Source organism: Aphelocoma coerulescens, chromosome 3 (assembly GCF_041296385.1).
Source record: "Aphelocoma coerulescens isolate FSJ_1873_10779 chromosome 3, UR_Acoe_1.0, whole genome shotgun sequence".
Classification (NCBI taxonomy): Eukaryota; Metazoa; Chordata; class Aves; order Passeriformes; family Corvidae; genus Aphelocoma; species Aphelocoma coerulescens.
This window is the reverse complement of record NC_091016.1, coordinates 105,087,545-105,104,787: the sequence shown is the minus strand read 5'-3', so window position 1 is coordinate 105,104,787 and position 17,243 is coordinate 105,087,545. Positions and strand designations below refer to the sequence as shown.

Genomic DNA, 17,243 nt, shown 5'->3' with positions numbered 1-17,243 from the left:
AAGTGAACAACATGCTTTCTTTTGCATACTTTTAACACAGACATGCACTACACACAAAAAATATTTTAAAATAAATTTCTCAGTCTTCAATGAATTTTTTATAGGTCAGAGCATGGACCCTCAAGATAGCAACTACTCATATAATGGGAAATATCTCTAAATTTGGTCATTTGAAAATTTATCATATTTTGTTGCAAAAAAGGCAGATGGAAAGGTATCGTAAACATTAAATAGCAGAATTACTTCATAAACACTACATAGCAAAACGACTTTGGTTTTGAAGTACAGAGTGAGAAAATTACCCTTGCAAGAGAAGACAGCTCAATAGTAACTCTGGGCAATAACCACTTTGCATCTGCTTGTTGAATAATCACAACATTTTTCAACACTTGGAATGAAAACACATATACATAAAGTCTTGTAATAAGTGGCTCTATACTAAAAAAAAAAAAGAAAAAAAAAATCACATTCTTCCAGCTCCCTCTATTGTAAAATTAATATAAATATGCTGAAGCCAGCAGGTGAAGTATTATAATAGCTGGACATGAGTAGCAGCAACTATGCAGGAAAGAGAATTGCCATGGAAAACCCAGTTACTTATGTACCTCAGCTATTAATAACTTTATTAAATTTGAAGCACAAGTCAAAGAGTGTGACCACTTAAGCTGGGAAGACACATTTGTCCTTGTCCTTCTGGGACCTATACCAGAAAAAAGAAAAAAGCTGGAAACATATGACTTACTCTGTTTCTTCCTTCCCTCTTGTATTTCCCCAGGGTAACATCCCCCAGGTGGGCTTGATACCAGCAGATGTGACCAGCAGGTTGAGGAGATGACTCTGCCCCTCTACTCTGCTCTCCTGAAACCCCTCCCAGAGTGCTGCATCCAGCTCTGGGGACAGCGATGGGACACAAAGATGGCCAGAGGGCTGGAGCACCTCTCCCACAAAGACTGGCTGAGAGAGCTGGGGTTGTTCAGTTGAGAGAAGGCTCCAGGGAGACCTTCAACAGCTTCCACTACATGAAGAACACCTAAAAACCCCATAGAGACACTTATTACAAGGGCGTGTACTGATAGGAAAAGGAAGAATGGCTTTAAACTGAGAGTGAGTGGGTTTAGATTAGATACTAGGAAGCCATTCTTCCCTGTGAGGATGGTGAGGCGCTGGCACAGGCTGCCCAGCGAAGCTATGGATCCTCCATCCCTGGAAGTGTTCAAGGTCAGATTGGATGGAGCTTTGAGCAACCTGGTCTAGTGGAAGGTGTCCCTGCCCATGGCAGGGGGATTGGAAATAGATGACCTTCAAAGATCCTTTGCAACCCAACCCAAACCATTCTGTATATTAGGAATTGTGGTGCCCACCCCACTCCTCTCTCACTCCCCCTCTTCAGCAGGGCAGGGGGAAAAAATAAAATGAAAAACTCATGCGTCCAGATAAGGACAGAGAGATTACCCACCAATTACTATCATAGGTAAACCAGACTCAACTTGGAGAAGATTAATTTAATTTGCTGTGAATCAAAAATTGGGTATTTTTAAAATAGTACTGCGAGAAACAGAAACAAAAATAAAAGCACCAAGTTCCTTTTTTTTCTCAGACTCAGCTCCACTCTTTGTTCTTTACTTTTCTTCCATGTCCTCTCTTCCACAAGTATCACGGGGAGATGGGAAACTGGGGTTGGTTCATAACTTTTTGTCTGTGCCACTCCCTTCCTTCTTATGCTGCTCCCCTGCTCCAGCACGGAATCCCTCTCACTGGACAGAGTCCTCCACAAACTACTCCAGTGTGAGTCCTTCCCAAAATGCTGCACATTTTCAAGAAGTAATCTCCTGCTTACTGTCTTTCAGAGTTTTAATGCTGCTTACTCCTCAGGTAAATACAAGAGAATGGCAGCACACTTTCTGGACTGCATCACTTTTGGATTACATGTTTCACTCAGGAAGCTCTGCTAGTAAAATCCAACTGAGTACTCATTGTATGTCCACACATCACAGGATACCTCAAAGACAGAAAATACAGGAGGATCCTAGAGACAAAATGATTTTTGCCACATTAGGAAAGAATTCTGTAGATCCAGATGCCAAAGAGAAAAAAACAAAAACAAAAACAAAAACAAAAACAAACCCTTTCATGGGCTGGACAAGGAGATGGACATGTTCCTGCCAGAGTAGTGGTGTAGAATTTTTAATATTGACTCACATCCTTTTCCAGTGTGAGGGCTGGGAAACTCTTTTCAATCAGGCAATAGCAGAGAGAGTGGTCTACAGCCTTTTGCTGTGCAAAGGCAGCACTTTTGTCACAGCTGTACTTGTCTCAGGATAATGGGGTCTTGAAAAAGATTTGGGTATTCAACTTTTTTTTTCTGTCTTCAAGAAAGGAATCTTATCTCTAGTTTAATTATTTAAAGTAAGATATTGAGAACACAATGAATCCCAGACCAAAAATAACTACTCATGCAATTTTTTCAAGACCAAAGGCAGAAAAGAAGCCCTTCCAGTATGAATCTTTGCTGAATTCTGGGCTGTTACAACACTGAAATTATTTTATAAACTCATAACCTCCATTTTCTTATGGGAAAGACTAGCAAAAAGATTAAGGATTGCTGCTGGGGGGGGGGGGGGGGGACAAGTTGCAGTAATTGTAGTATTGTCAATCCCAAGCATACAAACAAAATAATAAAGCCTTTTTCTACAGCACAAAATGTAAGACCAATTACAACATTTGAAAATACAATTTTAATTTTACTATTAATGACTTGACTTTTTTTTTTATAGTTTTCTCCACATTCAAACAGGTGAAATTGGAAATGTTTATACAATCATATATTAATGATTTAAAGTTTTGAGAAACAAGGCCCTCCGCAAGCTTCGTTTTCCAGGCACACTGGCACACCCGGGGCACGGAAGAGCACACTGGGGCACAGAGGGAGAGTCACACTGGGGCACACTGGGGCACACCGGGGGTGCAGGGGCACGCCAGATGTCACTGGGCAGGTCACAATGGGCAGGTCACACAGGGTGGGTGTCACACCAGGGAGCATGGGGTACACTGTGGGGACACACTGGGAGGGCACACCAGGGTACTCAGGGCACACCCGGCCACACCTGGGACATAGGGTCACAATGGGGCACGCCGGGGGGGTCAACACCAGAGCAGGGGGAGTCGTATCAGACACACCGGTCATGCCGGGGAGTCACACGGATCATAGAAGAGAGGCGGTCACACCGGCAGGGGTTACAGGCAGAGCGTGGCACACCGGGTGGGTCACCCTGGTCGCACCAGGAGGGGTCACACTGGGGGCGGGGGGTTTCCCCAGGGTCACAGGGGGCCATCCCACGTCACACACTGGGTGGGTTTCAGCAGGGGTCACACCGGGAAGGGTCACACCGCGGGATTTCCCCAGGGGTCACACCGAGAGGGGTCACACCGGGGGGGTTTCCCCAGGGGGTCACGCCGGGAGGGGTCACGCCGGGGGGGTTTCCCCAGGGGGTCACACCAGGGGGGGGGTCACGCCGGGGGGGTTTCCCCAGGGGGTCACACCAGGGGGGGGTCACGCCGGGGGGGTTTCCCCAGGGGGTCACACCAGGGGGTCACGCCGGGGGGATTTCCCCGGGGGGTCACGCCGGGGGGGGTCACGCCGGGGGGGTTTCCCCGGGGAGTCACGCCGGGGGGGGTCACGCCGGGGGGGTTTCCCCAGGGGGTCACACCAGGGGGTGACGCCGGGGGGGTTTCCCCGGGGGGTCACACCAGGGGGTGACGCCGGGGGGGCTTCCCCGGGGGGTCACACCAGGGGGTCACGCCGGGGGGGTTTCCCCGGGGGGTCACGCCCCGCCCCGCGCGCGCCGCACGCCCCGCCCCCCGCCGACCAAAACATTGGCACGTGCTCCCCGCGGGCGGCTGTCACGTGAACGCAGCCGGCCCGCGGCGGGCGGGGACGGCCCCGCCCCGCTGCGCCAATGGCGGCTCGCGCTGCCGGGTAGCAACAAGCTCGGCGGGCGGCGGCCAATCAGCGCGGCGGGGGCGTGGCCAGAGCGGCCCATGGTACTTCCGGCAACAGCCCCGGGCCCGGGCCGAGCGCCGGGCGGGCAGCGGCGGGGACGGCGCCCTGAGGTGAGCGCGGCCCGGCCGGCAGCGGGGCCGGGAGGACGCCTGCGGGGCCGCTTGTGTGAGCCCCGCTGGCCCGGAGCTTGGGGCTGAGTGTGGGCAGTCGGGGCTTGAGGGGTTTGGGGTTGGCTCTTAAGGGCGTGTGGAGCTGAAGGAGCGTGGAACGAGGTGTTAAAGTCTGGGTGTGCAGATGGGCCTGGGGAATAGGCTGGGGCGAGGCATGACGGGCAGCACTGAGGGGTCTGGAGGGAGGTGTGTGGAGCCTGCCTGGAGGAATGGGGTGTTGGGATCTCGTTAGGCTGTATGAGGATGGGAGCCAGCATGGTTTCACTAGGAGCAAATCCTCCCTCACAAATTTGGGGGCTTTCTACGGTGGGGTTTCAAGGTTGGTGGATGAGGTCATACGGAGTCACACAAGAACTGATGTCATTTGCCTGAACTTATGAAAAGCATTTGACACTGTCCCACACAAATTCCTTGTGGAGAGATGTGGATTTGACAGATAGACCACTGGGTAGATAAGGAACTGGCTGGATGGTCACCCTCAAAGAGCTGCGGTCAACAGCTCTGTTTCCAAGTGGAGAGGAGTGACAAGTGACATTGCTGAGGGGCCAGGATGGGGTCAGGCCTGTTTAACATTTTTGTCAGAGACATGGACAGTGGGATTGAGTGCACCCTCTGCAAGTTTGTGGGTGGCACCAAATTGCATGGTGCAGTCAACAAGCTGGAGGGAATGGATGCCATCCAGAGGGATCTTGACTGGACAGAAATGAGTGTGTGCAGACCTCATAAAATGCAACAAGGACAAGTGCCAGATCCTGCACCTGGGTCATGGCAGTCCCAAGCACAAGTATGGGATGGGTGGAGAGTGGATTGAGGACAGCTTTGAGGAGAAGGACTCAGGGTTGTTGGTTGACAGGGAGCTCAGCATCAGTCAGCAATATGCTCTTGCAGCCCAGAAACCCAAACGTGTTCTGGGCTGCACCAAAGGAAGTGTGGTCAGTGGGTCAAGGGAGGTGATTCTGCTCCTCTGTTCTGCTTTCCTCATATCCCATCTGCAGTGTTGCATCCAGTTCTGGGATCCCCACCGCAGGAAGGCTGTGAACCTGTTGGAGAGAGTCCAGAGGAGGGCTGGAGCACCTGTTCTATGAACACAGGCTGAGAGAATTGGTATTGTTTAGCCAGCTGAAGAGAAGGCTTTGGGGAGAGCATTAGAGCAGTCTTCCAGTACTTAGAGGAAGGCTACAAGAGAGCTGGAGAGGAACTTTTTACAAGGGCACATAGTGACAGAACAAAGCAGAATAGCATCAAACTGAAAGAAGGTGGGTGTAGGTTAGGCCTTAGTACAAAAGTTCTTTCTTGTGAGAGTGATGAAACACTGGCACAGGTTGCCCAGAGGAGTGGTGGGTATCCCATCCTTTTTGGCGGTCAAGGCCAGATTGGATGTGACTCTGAGCAACCTGGTTTAGTGGAAGGTATCCCTGCCCATGGCAGAGGGGTTGGAACTGGGTGATCTCTAAGGTCCCTTCCAACCCAAACCATGCTGTGATAATGACACCAGTATGAGGGGAGCACTAAACAGCTTCTTGTGGTTTGTATTATTCCTAGGAACCATTAAAAGGACTGGAAAAGCAGATAGGCATGAATAAAGTTTGTCGTGACTGGGGGAATGGATGTTGTAAATTTTGGAAAAGGTTCTTGTTAGGAGCAGAGGAAAGCTGAGTTATGAGTAGGAAGGGGACTTCAGTCAATCCTGAGGCCTAGACAATGCACTTCGTTTTGCATAGTATGCAGATTTTTAATTAAAGAAAAACCCAACTGGTCACTCAACCTGTATTTCTTCTGGCGTTTTATCCTGTTCTGAAGAATATACTGGGCAAATGCTGGTCAAGAGTGCAAATGTTTAAATAAATTCATAGTGATGTTTACTGATGTGGCGCCTAATATTTTTTCAAGTTGAAAAAAAAATATTAGAAAATGCATATTTTTTAGCACCTAAGCTGTTGCTGTGATATATTAACATGTGTTTCAAATATGATAATGCTATCTGCCCTCTATAGCTTGCATGTGAAATCTCTTTTTAAACTAAGGAGCAATATGTTTGTGTCATGAATGGGAAGAAGAGGGCAAATCTGCCAAGGTCATAGTCTTCAGAGTGTAGAAATTGCCTTGTTCAAATTCTTAATGTGTCAGAAGTGAATCTCACTTTTGAAAAATGGTAGCAGAACACTGAGTGATATATCTGTGTTGATCTGCATCTATTTGTAGGAATTTCTGGAGACATGTCACAATGGACTTTGTTGCAGTCTTCCTTTGTTCTGGTATCTGCTTAATACGAGGCTGGCATGAGAGGTGGTGACCCTCAACAACAACTGAAAAAATATTTGGGAAAATGAAAATTCCTTTACCAAAACATCACTACACATCGTACCATAAACTCAGTATTTGTAAGGATTAGAAAAAAATAAAAGGAGCAATATTGATTTTGTGATCCATCAGTCTCTTTAAAGACCATTTATTAGTCACACATAAAAATCAGTAATCTGTTTGATCATGGCAGAGCAGATTACACATGATACAATTTTGCTTCTTTTGCTATCATTCTTGTCTTGGACTACCAGGTTTCTTTTCTTTGTTCTCTAAAGAACAAGGAAATCTACCTTCATCTAATAAACGCTGAAGGACAAGAAGAATGTGGTTAGAGAATAAAAAATACACTTAAACCACTGAATCTATTTCTTAAAAGGATGCTTTACAGAGAACTTTTCTCAAGGTAGTTTCTTTTTTTTTTTTTTTTTAAGGCTAAAGAGAAAACTGAAATGATGACAGGAAGTTTTGAAACTTTTTAATAAATAATAGACCAAAAATCTTTTCTTGCTGCCTATAGAGAAACCATGCCATTTTTGGGCCAAGACTGGAGATCCCCTGGATGGAGATGGGTTAAAACAGAAGATGGATGGAAAAGATGTGAACCCTTTAGTCCTGCCCTTGAGGATGGGAATAATCAGCTGAATGATATCAGCCACACTGTGTAAGTTTAAAAAAAAAAAAGTGATTCTGCATGAGTTAATAGCAGGTGGGAAGGCAAAGATTGACTTAATTTCCATTCAGATTGCATTGGTTTGTGGTAGCTGATGTCATCTGTATACAAATGCAGTCATGTGTTTTGTTGGGCAGACAGGAGACCCCTGTGGAGACTGTCTGTCTTTTGTCACTTCTTTGTGAGTTGCTTATTTGAGGCAGCCAGGTCCTTTCTTAGGTTGTATGTCTTTCAAAATAATAAAACAATAAATATTAAAAAAAACCCCAAAAAAACAACAGCAAAAAAACCCAACAAAAAAGTCCCCTCCCCCAATGCCAGTCGAGTACTATTTAAAGGTAAAAGTGACACTTGTAAATTGCAAGTGCAAACAGGCATATTGAACCGTTACCTGGAAGTGAATGAAGGCTTTCTGAGTGGGTGTTGCAGTAGTGTGTGGCAGACAGAAAATGCATTTCCTCCAAATATACAGTCAGTGGTAGCTTAATGCTCATTTTCTAACGCAATATATGACTTTATGTGCTCCTGTAGGATAGGTAAGAAAGAGATTAGATAAATAAAGTCATACTTGTGGCAAATGCCCACAGACTGGTGTGATACAAATAGCTTTGTCAAGACAAGTTTCTCCACAAAGAAGTAATTCTCAGGGATAGCATTCTTGGTCATAAATTCCAGCATAATGTGCTCATAATGAGGAAAGGGAACATTCAGTGTTTTGTTGTTAGTCCAGTAAATGATAACTCATCTGATTTAGATGGAATTTACTGGGAAGCTAGGACTTCCTGTGGTCACACACCTGTGTTTTCTAAATTTCTGAAACAATCCTCAAGGGAGTTATCAAGCAGTGAAGCATTATTGTTAAGCTTAACCTACTGTTTTCTTCATGCCTTTTTTCTTTTTGTGGTCATATGTCACTGATCTCATTCGGACTTCTTTATCCACACAGTCTGGCCACTGTGGCTACAAAACACTGTGTCTGAAAGAATGTTCAGTAAGCCTCCAATATCAAAGTTGCCTTAAATACCTTTGAAAAAAAAATCTTCCCTCTTTCATATCTTTAATAATATACTTGGCAAATTAAGGGAAATCTAGTAAGTATTTAGCAACTGTGAAAATTGCTTACAAAAATAAATATCTTGTAGGTTGCTTAATTAATACTGTTTGACAAGTATGAAAAAGGAGTTCTCAGTCTTTGTGAATACCACTGAGACTCTTGCTGTTCTGCTTGTAATGGGGTGTGTGTATATGTATATATGTATCTTTTCCCCGAAGAGCTAGGTGCGTTATTTTTATTGCTTCTTTGAGCAAAAATACTGGATTGTTTTGGTTTTTTGGTTTTTTTCTTTTCCCTTAGTCTTGGAATATCCTAGAATTGAACTCCTCTGGAGCCACAAACTGTGGCTTTACTTTTTTCTTCTTAATTCTGCTTCTGTCTATTTAATTACTGATGTATGTTGTCCAAACTCAGACTAGCGAATTCAAGTTGGTACTTCTTGGCATAGTAGCACTACTTTTGAGTAATTTCACTGCACTTTGAACTTTGGATCTATGATTATAACTTGGACTTTTTATATGCCAGTTAAGTTCTGCTGCTAAACAGCAATTAACATCTATTTGCCTAAACAGCAATTAACATCTATTTGCACATTACGGAACAACTTAGGGTGGAAATGACCTTTGGGGGTCATCTGATTGAAACACATACTCAAAGCAAGGCCAGCTGAGGTTGAATTGTACAGGGCCTTGCCCAGTTCAGCTTTGTGCTTTTCCAAGAATGGAAGTTCTTCTCTGGGCTCCTGTTCTGTTACTCTTAATTTTTTGGTTTTTAGTTTGTTTTTGGCTTGTCCTATATTGTGTCATTTCTTCCTTGCCCTTCTCAGTCTAGTATTTCTCTTTTTACATATTGTGTCCATTACCACCTGACTTACTACTGCCCACCTCCTCCAACCTTACAGTCTCACTCCATCTTATTTATAGCCTCATATTAAAAACTGACAGCAATCAGATTTCCTTCCACCACCAGCTCTTAACACTGAACGAGGTCAGTTCTCTTACCCTTGTGCACCATGTGCTCCAGTACCTTGGTAAGTCCCCACTGGAGTTGTGCCAGTATGACCATGTTTTCATTGTACTGGGGAGCCCCAAACTAGACACAGTACTCCAGATGAGTACTCATGCCAAATAAACATGGATATTTGCTTCTTTCAGTCTGCAGGATACACTTTTGTTAGCTCAAACCAGGGTGCAGTTGGCTTAATAGAACACAAGGGCACACTGCTGACCTGTTTTCAGCTACTTACCCTCAAGACTCCAGGCTCCTTTCCTGCAAAACTGCTTCCTATCCAGTGTGTACCCAGCATATACCCAGGCTTGGGCTTCTTCTGTGCCATGAGCAGGGCTTCACATTGTGGTACAGCAGTGTAAGATGTGTTGCTGGCTGATTCTCTGTGCCATCGTAAGCTATTTGGAAATAATTATGGTGTATATTGAAGACAACTCAGCCTATGATATTTGTTAACAGGATGTAGCACTAAAAAAGAATGAGACTCAATAAAGTGCTTCCTTGTAGAAGAAACATACAGTAGACTACAAAAATACCTATTTGTCTCTTTTTACGCTGCCCTGTGAGTAGGGATGGTGATGTGTGCCAGTCTGGCAGTTCTAGCAGGGTTTTATTCATTTACATCTGTTGGAAGGAACAATATTTTTCACCAAAATGTTCTGTAGGAATCTCTTCCTAAGTTAGTACTTTAGTATTGTATTTCAGGGAGCAGTATAGCAGTTTTCCTTTATAAAGAAATAAATTCAAGCTATGTAGTTGATTGAAACCCTCTTTAGTTTTGCTTCTATTCTTTTCTGTGAGAGAAAGTATAGATATAGTTGCTTGCCAAACTTTGTCCTTTACCCTTTGCAAATACTTTCTCTTCAGAAATTACAAAGATTTAATTACAAACAGATTTAGAAAGAAACCTTCAAGACACATCAGCTACTTATATTGAAGAATGTGTTCTTATTAAAATAGAACTTCTAACTTTGCTTGATTAGTCACCCCGTGCCTTGGTGAATCCAGTTGCTCAGTAAAATTGGTGGACCTAATGGTCCCCATGCTTGAAGAAATATAATCACTTGTGCAGGAACAGTTTTCATTATTTGGCATAATGCTTGAATAGCTGCACTTTAGATCTTTTTATGGAAACTAAGATGGAAAAAAAAATTAGACCCTCAGTTCTGTAGGTCTTAGTTATTTGCATGAGTGCCTTGTGTTCAAGGTATACAGTAACTGGAAGTGTGGCTTGGGCTGTGTGCATTCAAGCTCTGTGGTGTGAATGCTGGCCATGACTGCCTGTAAATTCAAGCAAAAGTATATATTCCAGTGCTGTGGCATTGTGTCTGTGGAGTTTGGTGTGGAGAGAAGCTTGGGGGAGAGGAGCTGCCTTACAGAATTGTATGCAAGTGCCTTTCAGTAGCCTGCAATTTAGGAGTAAACCTGTCTTATGTGTTCCTTTTGAGGTAAAAGAAGGAGAATTAGACTAATAAGATTTTCATGATGGTGATACTTATTTTTTTGTGTTAAGTTCATATGAACTACTTGGGCTGGCAGGGTAGTCATTTCAGTCTGCGTTGTCTCTTGTCTAGTTCTGTGAGATACAGTGTTCACAAGAGTGATTTTGGCACTGGATGGAAGTCCTTTGATTTGAACCTATTAACAGATAACATTACAATATATTTGTCAAGTGACAAAAGTCATTTGGTGCATGCACTTAGCTCAGGATTTTCCATGTGTGGTCAAGCTGTAAGAGTCACTTCTAAAATATTTAGTGTGTCTCTGTATATAATTTCATTATGTGAGGGCCACGTGAAAAGAAGCAAGGGGATGAGGGAAAATAGTTGGAGCTCAGATAACCCTGTCACATTTTCCATCATTTTAAGTGTCATAGCCAAGAGGTTATTTAAATACTGCTATGAAATTACTTTTTTTGGAAAAACTGAAATTCTTACATGATTTATCTAAGATATTTTAGTTCTAAGGACACCAGGTACTTTGCTTTTAAAAGCTTTAGAATAATTTTTGATGAAGTGCGTCATCAAGACGAGAGTAAGAATAGCTGTAAATTGGCAGTATTATGTATGTATTTAAATCCTTCCAGGTGTACTGATGTCACATGCAGTATTATAATAAAAACATTAAATTAAGGCGTCTGTTACACCATATGGCATGTGCAGCTCTTGATTTGGTTTCTTGTATCTTAGCTTGGTGTTTGAGGGGGCAGGGGTTGCTTTTGGAACAATAGAGCAGCTTTTTTATTACTCGTCAAGCAGCTCTACCGATTTCTGGAAGGAACACTAGCAGTCACTGGGTAACTCTGTGTTTCTATCCTATTCTGATGTCCGTGGGACCCTTGCTTTAATGAATGCTTTCACACTAAAAATTTGTCAAGAAGACTGGTGGTGTTTACAGCTAAGTAGGGAAAGACTCTCCATGTCAAGTAGGACAGAACATGAGGAAATAAAGTCTCATATCTGAAGATCCTTAGAGGTAACAGTCCAATCTGTCTTTTCTCTGAAGAGACTTGAGGAATTCCAGGAATGTCACAGGCAAATTTGAATGCTAGACAAAGGTGTTTGAAATAACCCTCTATCTTCACAATTCCTTATATTTATTGACTCCTTAAGCTGCCTTAGTTATTTATATGATGCTTGAGTGGAGTGGGCTTTAAATCACTTCAGGTATGTTACTGGTCTAAATTACTTTCTAGGGACACTTCCTCTCCAGGAACAAAAGAAGGAATCTTTACATATTAACCTTCCTCTTCTAAGCAGGCCTTCAGGAATGTGGCCTCCCATCCTCTCCCCATTGCTTGCCCTAGGTCAAGGGGAATGAGAGCGTTTCTGTGCTGCCTGGATTATCTGCTGGCAGAGTATCAGGACATATCTCCCTAGTCTTGTATATGTTGTTAGGATGATAAAGCTCTGGGAGCTTTGGGCTCAATTTCTGGTTCTGTAGCAACTCCTCAGATTCTGCAGTAATTCTCACATGGTGTGGTGATGCAGCCAATATGTTAAAACATAATTAAATTAATTTTAGTAAATTTATTGATTTCCTATATGGTAGCTTTGGGGAAAAAATCTCCCAAACTGATGGATTGGAATATTACATAATCAAGTAACTTGTTGGTGTTGATGTTTTGCTTTTGTCAGTTGCTTTGCTTTTGTCTCTTGCTGGTTTCTTCCCTCTGAACTATTTTGCTGTTTGACCAGATGTGATATTTGGCACCATTGCACAGAGTATTTAAGGTACTGAGTCTTTACCGTCTGCATTAAAAATACTAAGGCATGAACTAAGGCCTCCACCTTGGATTGAGCACTACCTGAATGCAGAGGTTTGTTAGGTTTAAATCCTGAAAAAGAAAAAGCTAAGATGAAATCAACGTTTTTTTTCTAAATCTTCTCAACTTGTGTCTCTTTAAGCTGAGCTAGCATTTACTGATTAGAATTATTCAAAAACCAAAAATTTTTTACAGTGTTGTATAACAAATGATTCAAACCTGAGAATTTTAACTCTATAAGCTAGTAGAAATAGACTAAAATAATTTGGTTTTGGTCACTTAATGCCCAGATACAGGTTATTTTTGAAAAAAAATCGTGTCCTTCAGTTTACAGTGTTCAGTTGTTTAAATCTGAAGTTCAAACTGGCAGTGATAAAAAGCAATTTAGATTAAAAATAGTAATGAATGTGAGGAGTTTTGTATACGACTTTATTGTCAAAGAGCAATAATGTAGAAATAAAAAGGTCTTCCTGTTAAACTTCATTACCATGTATCCTTCATTATTCTTATCTGTGCAAGACTGTGGCCTTCATATGAAGTATCTTCCTTCTCAGTGCTAGAAAAGAGAACACCCATTCATATCTTCATTGCTGGTCCTTAGAGTTACTGCAAAAATGGAAAGCAAATTTTATGAAGCTGTGTATATTTTCTGTAGCACAGGCAGTTTTTAAATGTATATACATTTTAGAAGGTTAGCTTATTAAAAAAAAAGCTTTAATAGTATGCGTTGTTTTTGTATGTATGTTTTTTTCTATATTCACATTGTATGTACGATATGCATAAGTATTTGGTATAGTCCTCTCTGTTGGTTACACAGTTAACTGTCAGAAGAGACAGGTATAGCTAAGTCTCTCACTTGGCTCTGCATGCTGTACAAATCATTGGTAGAACAGTGCCATGACACCTGTATGTGCTGAGCTGTGAGTCAAGCATTTCTTAAAAGAAAGACTTTCCTTGTCCTGCAGGTGACAGTAGTAAGAGAGATGTCGTTCTTTGCTGGCTTCCTGCCTGTGCAGGGATGTGCAGTAATTCTTCACAGACTTTTACCTGTGTGCAGTTAAGGCTTGGGCCGCTTCAAGTAATGGATTTTTGTACACCAGAGCTTTGCAGAGTTTTGCAGTTGTCCAGTTAGTACTGTCTTCTTAGTAGTCCTTCCTGAACGTCAGGAACGGCTTACAAGATGCCTCTTAGGAAGTTACTTTTGCATATTTAATCACTTTGACACAAAATTCTACCCCTTTGAGAAGAAAAGAACAAAACAGCTTCTCTCAAGATACATGTTGCTGTAGACAATCAGGTAGAAGATCTTAATTAAGAATGATGTATTTTTTTTTTCAGCTGGTAGATTTTAATGCAGAAAATTGTAATGGTGTATGCATCTTTAATTTTATTTAATTATGGTTATTCTAATTAGATATTTTTATTTCAGTATCATAACTGGGGATGATGAGAATGAAGAAGTATACAGTACTGAAGACTGTGAGTTTGCAGCCAAGAAAAGGAAAAAAGATCATTTTAGGAATAACACGGATTCACAATGTAAGGCTGGGTTTTTTCATTTATTTTAGAAGACTCATGTAGGTTCAGAAAAATGTTATAATAGCCATTATTTTATATTCAGCTATAGAGTAGTCTTCCAAATTATGTCTATTTCTGTATTGGCAACAAATTCTGGTGTCAAAAGTGATATGTCTTAATTGATACTGTGGACTAGTTTGAGATTAAATTCTTCTGGATGCTTATGGGAGCTTCTGCTTCCCAAAGCAGTTGGTTTATTTTTGCTTAATTCAGATGCTAATTAGTTATACAATTCCAGAAACAGTTCAGAAATAAATATATTTTGTCATAATAATGATATCTCTGGATGAAGACTTTATCAGTATTGAATTTCTTGGAGAGAAATCCCTTTTAAAAAATTTAAAATATGAAAGCCATTTTATCAGTTCTCATATTTAAAAGATCACTTGTGCTTTGGGCTGCAGATGTGTATGGCAGCAAGTAACTTACTGAAGCAGAGAACGTGGTAGAGTAGGTAAAAAAGGGTAAGTTGATTAGCAACTTCTTGGCATTTCTAATGCTTTGATCTTGAAATTATCTGTTATTTGTATATCCCCAAAATTCTTAGAGAGATGGTATTGCAGAAAGCTGCAAGCTTCTCCAAGCTTGTCTGAGTTTAAAGTATTTCAGAAGATTCAAGAGGCTGGATGTCTCATCTGTGAGACATGTGAGACTTGTGAAAGCTGAAGGTCTGCATGGTTGCCTTTATTAGTCTTATATCCTTGACTTCCCTGCAGTCTCCTCCAGTTAGTTGAACCAAGTCAATGTAGAGCAGGCACCTGTACAGAAGAAAATGGATTACAGGGCTAGAGTGGCCAGGAACAAAAATGTTGTCCAAAATCTGCTGTACTTTCAAATGCTAAGGAGCCTGTTGTATGGGGGAAAAAAAAAGGTCAGGAATTATGTAGGACTACTGTTATGTCAGTGATTGGTCACAGCTGACAAAAGTTGTCATTCATCTGCCAATTGTGTGCCAACTCTTCTGGTTTAAAAAAAAAAAAAAAAATTATATGACTTTTCTGTTACTTTCATGAAGTCCATAACTTGTGAAAATTTTTTATTTTTTCTAGGCTTTATAAACTTCCTTCATTAAAAATGTTCTGCTATCTTATGAAGCATTTTATTGAAAATTATATGTTTAGTTCAGTTTCTTTCTGGAAGGCATTAACTAATGTGGAAGCCTAAAATGCTTATATTTTGATTTTCTTTTAGGTTTTTATCGTGAAAAGTGGATTTATGTTCATAAAGAAAGCACCAGGGAAGTAAGTCTGCATGGTGTGGGTTGATTCCTACAATCTTTGTGGTTCTTAATTGACAGACAGTATCTTGAAAAAAGCATTTTTGCCATGTGGTCTTAGGGGTTATACTTTACTCTCTTCTTTGGCAACACTGGAGACCTGCACATGGTGAGGCAAAGGCAGCTGGCAAAGTGACTTGTAGGTAGGTCTTTGTGGCAGAGATGTGGGAACTTGCAAGGATAGACATACAGTTCTCCACTACTTATACAAGCCCATCTATGTTTCTACTGTCTCTCTTTGAACTAAAATTGAAAGTATTTGCAAAACCAGAGAAACATCTCCAAAAAAGTTGCTTGCAGGCAGCCACCTGATATTTTGGAATCTTGGTGGAAATTTGAATGGAAGTAAGTAAAACATCAGTTTCAAACTTTACAAAGAGGATCAACAAAGTCCATATGCTTTCAGTTTGGGATATAAACTGTATCATGTAACTGTAAAGGGAACATGAAAGCTCTTGGAATGACCTCTTGGAAAGCCAAGAGTTAAAATACATCCATTCTATGTAGAGATTAAACTCTTGAAGTTTGAGTTTTATCCTGTGCTGTTTGCCATGGCTATTTGGGATGTGTGGAACTTGAACACCAGTAAAGAGGTTTTACATCCACATAGTAACACCAGCCAGGAGAGAGGGAAGGCGGTGAGTGTGATGATGGTAGTCATGCAGGCAAAAGTAGCTTTGCATTTTAGAGCTGAGGGAGACAATACAGAGCTTTTTACTCAGGAAAGCCATGCTGTTGAGGAGAGCTTACACAAAGGACATACTGCAAGACTTTGCAGACCTTGTAGACCAGTGACCCAGAGACTGGCTGCCTGTATCTGAAGGGTACTGTAAAGCCTTTCACCAGATTCACAGCCCTCTTTCTGCTTTATCTTCTAGATGAGGTTAACTTAGATTGTTCTGCAAAAGTCTCAAGCATGCTTTTTCCCTTTGTGCCATCTCAAATTAAGGTGAGAAGGAGCAGGGGGACAACAGACTGCCACCAGTCATTGTGGTGCTTTGAATGGTAAGGGTGTTAAGCTGAGGTTCCAAACTATATAGAGGCCAAAATACAAATAGCCTAAAATCTCTCATTGGTGTCCTTCATAACCTGTATGTATAGGGATTATTTTTTCCCCTACTTATGCAGAAGTTGGTGTATTAGTGATGTGTGAGTATTTGCTTTTGTTTCTTGTCCAGTCAGAGTGGACAAAATATTTTGGTTGTCTTCTGATACTTGACTATTCGCCTTTCAGGTTTATTTGGGTTTTTTAATTTAAAAAACAAAGCAAGGATGGTTAGAATTAAATACTAATATTTCAAGTAATTCTTTGTATAAATTTAAAAGCTTAGAGTAGAAGGTTGAAAAAGTAGCAAGGAATAAGCATACATGAGCAGCATTTTAAGCTAATCTAAAACATAATTTAGAGGGTCTAGTTTTTCTTACAGGTTCTGATCTTTCTTGATTTTGAAATAGCAGGAAACATTTTTTTCCCAAACTGGATACTGGTTTTTAGGGCAAAATGACACGTTAGGAAGGTCTTGATAAGAAACATATGAAACATGCTGCAGGAGAGCATTGAAATGAAAGAAAACCAAAACAAATGCATGTGTGTAGCTGAAATGAAATTGGAGATGCTTTTTGAATAATTTTGTCATGATGGTAGAGCTGTAGTTTCACAGAAATCTGTTCAAGAAAATGTCTCTCATGTTAATGTTTTAAGCATAACCTTATGATAACTGTTTAGCCAGAGAACAGCCACAAATATTTAAATTTCAACAAAAGTTTTGTTAACTGTATGTGTTCAGTCACTGCTATTAGCTAAGCAAGGTGTGCGTATTGTGAAGTGTGCAGTGTGCTTGGATCTGAGCTATATCAGCTGAATGAGTAAGCAGGACAATCCTGAATTTGGTCGTTAACTAATAGGCAGTAATTATCA

The 17,243-nt window shown here is 41.5% G+C and overlaps 1 protein-coding gene across 2 annotated transcripts in view; it reads left to right on the top strand.

Moving 5' to 3' along the window:
• The first annotated feature begins 4,031 nt into the window (after positions 1–4,031).
• The window catches only part of FBXO25 (F-box protein 25), a 30,639-nt gene continuing 17,427 nt past the window's right edge, over positions 4,032–17,243 (top strand). For both annotated transcript variants that reach the window (XM_069011499.1, XM_069011498.1), the window contains exons 1-4: positions 4,032–4,110; positions 6,992–7,135; positions 13,901–14,010; positions 15,241–15,290. In XM_069011499.1, coding sequence (XP_068867600.1) covers positions 6,999–7,135; positions 13,901–14,010; positions 15,241–15,290 — 297 coding nt within the window. In that variant the 5' untranslated portion in view covers positions 4,032–4,110; positions 6,992–6,998. The remainder of the gene's footprint in view (positions 4,111–6,991; positions 7,136–13,900; positions 14,011–15,240; positions 15,291–17,243) is intronic.